This window comes from Larimichthys crocea, chromosome III (assembly GCF_000972845.2).
Source record: "Larimichthys crocea isolate SSNF chromosome III, L_crocea_2.0, whole genome shotgun sequence".
Taxonomy (NCBI): domain Eukaryota; kingdom Metazoa; phylum Chordata; class Actinopteri; family Sciaenidae; genus Larimichthys; species Larimichthys crocea.
The window spans coordinates 724,705-732,957 of record NC_040013.1 but is presented as its reverse complement, the minus strand read 5'-3'; the positions used below and the strand labels follow the sequence as shown (position 1 = coordinate 732,957).

At 38.0% G+C, this 8,253-nt stretch overlaps 1 protein-coding gene across 1 annotated transcript; it reads right to left on the bottom strand.

The window, feature by feature from the left end:
- Positions 1-4,439: 4,439 nt before the first annotated feature.
- Positions 4,440-6,772, bottom strand: LOC109140680 (uncharacterized). The gene is made up of 4 exons (XM_027278386.1): positions 6,633-6,772; positions 5,740-6,384; positions 5,593-5,643; positions 4,440-5,215 (listed from the first exon to the last, which is right to left on the bottom strand). Coding segments are annotated over exons 1-4 (1,473 nt in total). The 5' UTR covers positions 6,634-6,772.
- Between the last annotated feature and the right edge of the window lie 1,481 nt (positions 6,773-8,253).

Genomic DNA, 8,253 nt, shown 5'->3' with positions numbered 1-8,253 from the left:
TATATATATATATATGTCTGTGTATATATGTCTGTGTATATATGTATATGTATATATATATGTCTGTGTATATATGTCTATGTATATATGTCTATGTATATGTATATATATATGTCTGTGTATATATGTCTATGTATATGTTTATGGTGCCGCTAACGAAGACGCAGTGGCAGTCTCGCCGCTCGGGCCCGGTTCTTCTGCCACGGTGAGCGTGTTGTCTCGTGTTTGTGACTGTAAGCCGTGCACGTGTCAGACAGAACTTTAGCTTGTTGTTTGTTTTGAAGCGAGTTTCTATCGAAGCGGAGCTGTCTTCACGGAGTTCGTACTTGCCGGCAGAAACGCACGAACAGCCAATCAGCTAACAGACGGGCGGACCCAGCGTGTGGTAACAGCCTATCATATCCCCGGACGTCACCAGTAACAGGCAAACAGCCAATCATTCAGCAGCTATGTAGTTCGGTTGCAGTAGTTGCCATGTTGGTTTGTTTACATGGAGTAGCATGCAGTGAGAAGCCGGGAGGAGAGCAGAGGCGGCCGCTATGCAGCGGAGACTGGCACCGGTAGGACAGTAATCCACGGTAGTACCGTTGTGTTGTGTTTCCTCACTGGAACCGAGGGTCTAAGGACAGAGGGTGTCACTCCCTGTACAGATTGTAAAGCCTCAGAGGAAAATGGACTTTGTGACTTTGGACTGTACAAATAAAATTTGATTGATTAATTGATTGATTGATTGATAATTTTTATTTTCCCAATAACAGATAGTATATTCAATACAAAGAGAGAATTACAATGAAAAATGAAAAGCCTGAATCATTGAAAAGATTGGTTCTGTTCAGTGCTTACATTTGGTTATACTACATTTCAATTCAATAATTGTGACTTTTTATTATCTGAACTGGCTGACATCAATTATTCACCAAAGTTTACCCATTGGTCCGACACCAGCCCCTGACACGACTCGGACCCAGGAGAGCAAACCCCCCCGAGCCTCAAAAAGCCCAGACGAGAGTCAAGAGGCGATGGTTTTCTAATCGCTGTGCTCAAGCTCAGACATGCAGGCTTGTTTGTTTGTTTCTTCAGAGAGCTTCCAGACATTTCACAGCATCTCATCATCTGTCACACCTTTCTGCCATCTTCTATCTACACTGAGCCATCTGAACCATAAAGTACAAAGTAAATACACACATTAATGTCAACATTTACAGATGATAATGCTGATAATGGATGAGATAAATAAGTGATTAAATGTTTAAGATTAAATGATAATAATAAATGAATAAAAATATATAGAAAGCATCAATAAATCTTTGAATAATGAAAAATAAAACAAATTAATAAGTGAAAGAAAAATGGAAACAATCTGAAAGAGTAAATGTTTGAACATTCAAACAAAATCATCATAACTGGAAACAAACTTTGATCTTCACCAAGATAACAATGTAATAGGAGTAAATAAAACATGTATATATAGAATATATATTTAAAACTATCAAAGAATGAATGAATATATGTAAATCAATGAAAATACAAACAAGTTGACCTCGTGTCTTTGACATTGTTTTGTTGGTACATTACTCATGGAGGAATCTTTTTGGTTGATCAACAACAACTGTGTAAATGGCTGAGTCTAGAATACACTTTGTTACAACTCGTTATTTAGATCTGAGACTAAAACCAGCTCAGTTTATGAAACTTATGTACTTAATTTATAGTCTGATTTAAAAATGCAGCAGTTGTTCCTGAAGTCAGATCCTTAACTGTTCAACAAACTCTGAAAATAAATGATTTTGTCGTGATCTTGATTCCAAAACAATGATTTCATCTACAGAAAAACTATTATTTCTACAACCTAGAAAGGATTGTCCTCAGTCAGCTGGTCCTCAGACTCAGTGACTCACTGGAACACAATCAGAAACAAACACCAAAGAGCATCAGGACATCAAATGAACACAGAAAATAAGTGTATCTGAACTGTTGGACTGAAACACAGTCCAACTCTAACTCAGCTGTTATTTGTCCATAAAGTAAATCAGTAAAACCTCGTCTGAGATCAGCTGTGTGCTTTGTGCACGTCCAACATCAACATGATAAAAACTTAGAAAATCTTGAATTCTGCACTTCAGCTTCAGTTACCTGCTAACAAAGGCTGAAGCATCAGTACTGTTGCTATGGTTACCTGTGGTTTAACATTATATAAGCTGCTGACTTAGAGACCTGAAGTATTTTCTGTGTCCATGATTCATTACATTGTAGTACACTGTAAATATTACTATGAAATCTTTCCTTCTTTAGAGTTTCACTAATTTAAAAAGGAAACAAGGATCTTAACCAGGAAGAAAATGTTTCTTCTTTATTCAGAAATCCTTCTATCAAGTCAGTCATTTCTTTATCATGTTTTTCTAGAAGCTTCTTCTTTTCCTCAATTTTTTTTTCATTCTTCATTTCTTCTTCTTGTTTTTTCAGTAAGTCATTGATTTCTTTCAGATTTTGTTTCTTATTGGTCACACTTTTTACTAAGTTACAAATTTCACCACGATGTTTAATCTTCAATAGTTCTTCTTGGCAAGCTGAAAGAGCCTTTAAGATGTTCCACATTGTATTACTGTACCTGATCACTATCTCATGTTCTTTCTTCTGATCTTCAAATTTCTTCTTCTGTTTCTCTCTAAATTCATTGAACTCTTCAGCTTTCTTTCTGGCTTCTTCTTCATGTGTCGTCTTCAGATTCTCCGTTTCTTTCTGATACTTCTCCTCGATGTCTTTTCTAGCTTTTTCTTCTTCTTCTCTTCTGATTCTGTCCTCTTCTTGTCTTTTCTTTTCATCGTTTTCTCTTTCCTGTTTGTATTCTTCTTCAAGCTTTCTAAGTCTTCTTTGTTCTTCCTGTCGTCTCTTTTCATCTTCTTGATCTCGTTCATCCCACCATTCTTTTTGTTTTTCCTCCCAGATCTCTTGTTTTTTTCTCATCTTTTCTCTGCTCTCCACCAGTTTTTTGTCAATAGTTTCTTTTGATTCTGATTCTGATTTTATTTTTTCCTCCAAATCTTTTTCTTTCTGTTTCCACTCCTGTCGTTGAGTTTCTTCCTGTTGTTTTCTCTTCCTGTCTTCTTCTTTTCTCTTCTTCTGTTCTTTCTTTCTCTCCTCATGTTCTTTCTCTATGTTTTCTTTCATTTCTTTAAGTTGTTTTTCTCTCAGTTTTCTCTCTTTTTCAGTTTCTCTTCTCTGTTCTTCCATTCTTCTTTTCATTTCCTCCATTTCTTCCTCATGTTTTCTTTGCAGTTCTTCCATCTTTCTCTTCATCTCTTCTTCCTTCTCTTTCAGGAGCCTCTCCATTTCTTTCTTTATTGCTGCTTCGGCCTCTTGCAGCATGTCATTAGTGTAGCAGCTGCCTCCATTTTCCTTCACCATGGTGTCAATCTTTGTTATCAGCTCACTGACTTGTTTGTGGTTTTGTTCATCACAGTTATTAAACACATGGTATCTTCCTCCACAGTCAGAGATCAGCTTTTTGAGAGAGTCATCACATTTTTTTTTAATGTATTCTTCAACAGATATCTTATCATGTTCCAGTTTATCTCCTCCAGTTAAAAGAATGATGGTGAACTTTTCTGAATTCTTCCCAAAGCTCTTCTTGATGAGTTTCAGTGTTTCCTTCTCCTCTTCTGTAAATCTGCCGATCTGTAACACCTCAACAGGAACGACATGTGTCCTGGAGCCAGAAGACCTGATGCCATTTCACCATCTCCTTCAGAACCTCTTCACGAGACAAAGTTGTGTCAACAGACGGAGTGCGACCACACGACTGGACGATCCGTCCACTCACTCTGTACTTTCTGCACAAAGCTTTGGTGACTGATTTTTGCTCTAGATCAGCTTTCAAACTCGTTTTTCTAGCAATGGTTTCACTGGGAGCACTCTGTCCACAGCCAGTCCTTCACAGCACACAATCCTGTAGACACTTTGACTTGTTTTCTCATCACCTGATGAACAATAAAGACACGGAAGTTACTTTAAATATTCTCAGCTGCTACAGCGGTCGCATGAGATGTGTGAGTGTCTACATGGTTTAAAAAACGTTAATTAAAAGTACCTTACGAAAATCTTGTTTTTCTTCATTCAGACTCTCCATCAGCTTGTGCATGTTGATATTTATCTGTTGTATGACTTGATCCATCTGTGCACTGGTGTGAATGTTTGGTTGTGTAGCAGGATGTTCATTCTTAGTTTGCACGTGTTTTTTTCCACCATGTCCAGCAGCTCTGGGATCTGCTGTTGTCCTTGAATGTTCAGACAACATAGCTTCCTCCACACTCTGACGAGCTCCTGGATTGGTCATTGTTTTCTTGTACAGAATTAGCAACAGCCTGGAGCTGTAGGATCTGTCCCAGTGAAAAGATATGGTGACGTCATCGAACTCGAGAGCTGCAATGGTCTGGAGGTCTCTAACTCGCCCCTTGTCTTCCCTCAGTGAGGGACCCACAGGTAGACAAGGCAGGCAGCTCCACCAGGGAAACCCAACGTCCACACACCTCTCCCTGATGTTTAACACACTCTGATGAGTTGGAGACTGAAGGAAACTCTGTCTGACCTAAAATGGCCTTGGCTGCTGAAGTCTTCCCTGCTCCTCTCCTCCCACACAGAACCAGGTTTAAAGCTGGTTTCATGTCTTCAGACTTTGGTCTTGTGGTGTCTTCAGTGAAGGTGAGGAAGGTTCCTTTGTTTTCACACACAATGTTCTCAATCTTCTGCATTAATGATCTGTGGTCATCTTCATACATGCTGTACTGTCTTCCTCCACAGTCTGTAAGGAGCTGATTCACAGTAGAACTTTTGTTCTCATTGTGTGTAATGATGACCATCGAGTGTTTTAAAGCATCTTGACCAAACAAACTCAGGATGAACTTCAGTGTTTGTCTGATCTCTGCAGTGAAATCAGAAGGTTTCACTAACAGCAGAAGAACATTTGGTCCAGGAGGACAAAGACTCACACACTTCTTCATCTCTTCTCTCACTGCCTCCACAGACAGACTGAAGATGTCTGGAGTTTTCACGACAGTTAATAGTTTTCCTCTCCACTCTCCACAGGTGCCCACATATTTTCTGGTTTCATAAATTTTAGAGTGAAGGTACTTAAAAGTCTGGTCCCTGATGATGAAGTCATGAAGTTTTGACTGTTTGTCGTCACTTTTTCCCAGCAGCACAATCCTGAATCCAGATGCTGTGATACAACAGAGAAAAATATTAAATGACATCAAGTTATATTTATATTATATAAGTCACAGTTTACCAACTTAGGTTCACATATACCTGTTTTTACATTTCAGAAAAAAAATATTGGTGGTCAGAAACAGTGAATTCAAATGACAGCGATGTTTTGTCCAAACAGAACAGAATATGATAAATATACAGTATGTGTCTGCCTAAAACAATTTGTATGCTTAATACAAACATTTAATTTTGATGATTTACTATTAATGAAATGATAGTTCTTATTTCATTGCTTTATGATAGTGATGAAGTATGTGATGTGTTTGGGTTAATCCTGCAGGACAGATCGCTCCATGAATCTATGATCAGTGTGATAAATGTACTTACTGTCAGTCAAAGGGTTTTTCTCTGAGCGTCGTCCTTTAAATATATTCAGCCCTGTAAAAAGATGACATCATTAATTTGCCACTTCATGTTTTCAATTTACTGAAAGAAGATTCATGTGAACAAAGTCAGAATTGTTTCTACACTTACCAGCAGCTTTAACAGCACCCATGATAGAAGTCTGTGTTTCCTGTTGTTTTGGTCTCTGATGATCTCCTGGTAAAGTCGATGTTGCGTCCTCAAACACATCACAGCTGACGTGCTCTCCATTGTTCTCCTTTACAATTTGACCCAAACGTGTTAACAGCTCTGGAAGTTCAAGATTCTTCTGCCACAAAAACCTGTAGTGACATTTTCTGATCATGTCTTTTAATGGACGGTGTTCCATGTATTTTTCCATGAATCCTGGACTCTCCTCTCTGGGTGTTGATATCAGAATCAGTGAATGATCAAATGATTGATCACTGAAGAGTTGAAGGACTCTGCAGAGCTTCAGTTTGTGTTCCTCAGTGAAGTCTTCAGGCTGTAGAACCAGCAGGAACACATGAGGTCCAGGATCAGAGAGTCTCTCACAGGTTTTCACATGTTCTGTCAGTTTGTCTTCAGAGATGTCTGGATGCAGCAGATCTGGGGTGTTGATGAGAACTATTTTTTTCTCCTCCAATGGTCCACCGATTCTCAGACAGCAGTCTGGTTCTTCCTCAGTGTTGAACACAGTCTGTCCCAGTATGAAGTTCCCCACTGAACTCCTCTGAGACCAGCTGTTCCCCAGAAGAACAACCCTCAGCTCAGACACTGAAAAGAGAAAACACTGGATTAGAAAAGTTAAATCAGGTGGAGATTTGCTCTAAACTGGATTTAGACCTTGTGAGAAATCACAACTTCTTTAATCAGGAGAACATTAAATGTGACATAAGTTATTTATTTTATTTTGGTGTTGAACTTTAAACAAACATGATTCAGTTTAATCATCATTCTTTATGAATCACTGTAAATTCAGATCTTATGATGAACCAGATCAGCTCTGTCTCAGTTGGACTCACTTGTAGGTGGCAGAAAACCATAACTGCTGCTGCGCTTCAGGGGCTGCACATCATCTGTGTGAGGACACAAAATAAATATTCATTCAGTCATCCACACCTTCATATTCTGTAATCAGTCTGTATAACTAACAACGTGGAAGAGAGGACATGTTTTACAAATCAAAAATCAATCACAGTTTGACACTTCACAAAACACGAACCACATCAAGGAAAAATGGGAATTAGAGTTAAATGTTATGATTGAAGACTCTGCATGTATGGACATATGTTTAGGTTGTCATAAGGGAATTAGCAGCCAACTGTGGAAAGAATTTGACTGGAAAGTAAAGATCAGATATTTTAATATTCCCTTCATCATCTCTTCATACGTGAAAAATCCCAATGTAGCATTAAGTTGGCGAAATTGTGGAAATATTTTTGAATTTTCTTTTTGGGATTGTCCAGTAATACAAGGATTTTGAGACAACATTAAAAAGGAAATTGATATGATATTATTTAAGAGGTAGATGTCACTAAAAAGCCGATGTTGTACCTAAAGAGCTTTATAATGCAGATCAGCCATATATGCTGAGCATTCTTTTAATAGTAGCAAAGAAAATTGTTACGGTGAACTGGAGGGATGAAAAACCACCGACTGTAGGTCAATGTCTCTATGATGGAGCGAATGACTGCAAGTCTGCAGTTGACTATGGACGCCTTTATGCAAAGATGAATTTGTATTTAAAGATACTTGGGTGTTTGATGGATGATGTGATAGAATACTGATAGAGACGCCTATTTGAATTCCTCTTTGGAGAATTTTGCTTAGCCACCATCTATGATGTCGCTGTTGTTGTTATTATTATTGATATATTTTTTATTATTTTATTTCATTTATCTTAATTTTTTTCTTCTTTATTTAGTAAGTCATTTTTTAAATTTTATTTATTTGCTTTTTTTCCTCTTCTTCTCTTCTCTCTTCTCTTCTTCTTGACAAACATCTCGTATTTTAAAGGATTTAGTGACATCTAGTGGTGAAATTTCTGATCAACAGCTCGCCCATCCAGCAAAATGATTTTTTAGTGCCACTGTTTGGTTGGTTTGTTCTGAGATACTCTAGAAACATGGAAAACGCATGGACACACACATGGCTGAAAAACTGTGGCTTCCCCAGTTCTTGATTCCCACCAGCTGTCCACCTGTGACTCCCCTATGTAGGCTATATGTGACTCCTGTGATGCTTCCTATGTGATCAGGTGTGCAGGTGACATCGCAACAACAACATATACAACTTACCACACACACATACCTTCAGCACATATAAAAAATGGCTACAACAGTGGGTTCACAGCAACAGCTTCGAAATGCAAATGTCACACCTGGAATCAAGTCCAGACCTTTCACCTGCTTAACAACGAAGATATAATAAAAGAACTAGAGCTGTCACGATATCAAAATGAGTAACCACGATACTATACCAGACAAAGTATCACGTTTCCGGGTATTATCACAATACTGCAGCCTTTTATTATTATTTTTTTTTTATGAGCTGCAATGTACAAGTTATAAATACTTATTAATTACTTATAATGCTGTTTGGTGTATGATAAACACAATACTGGGCGAGACAGAACTTTAGCTT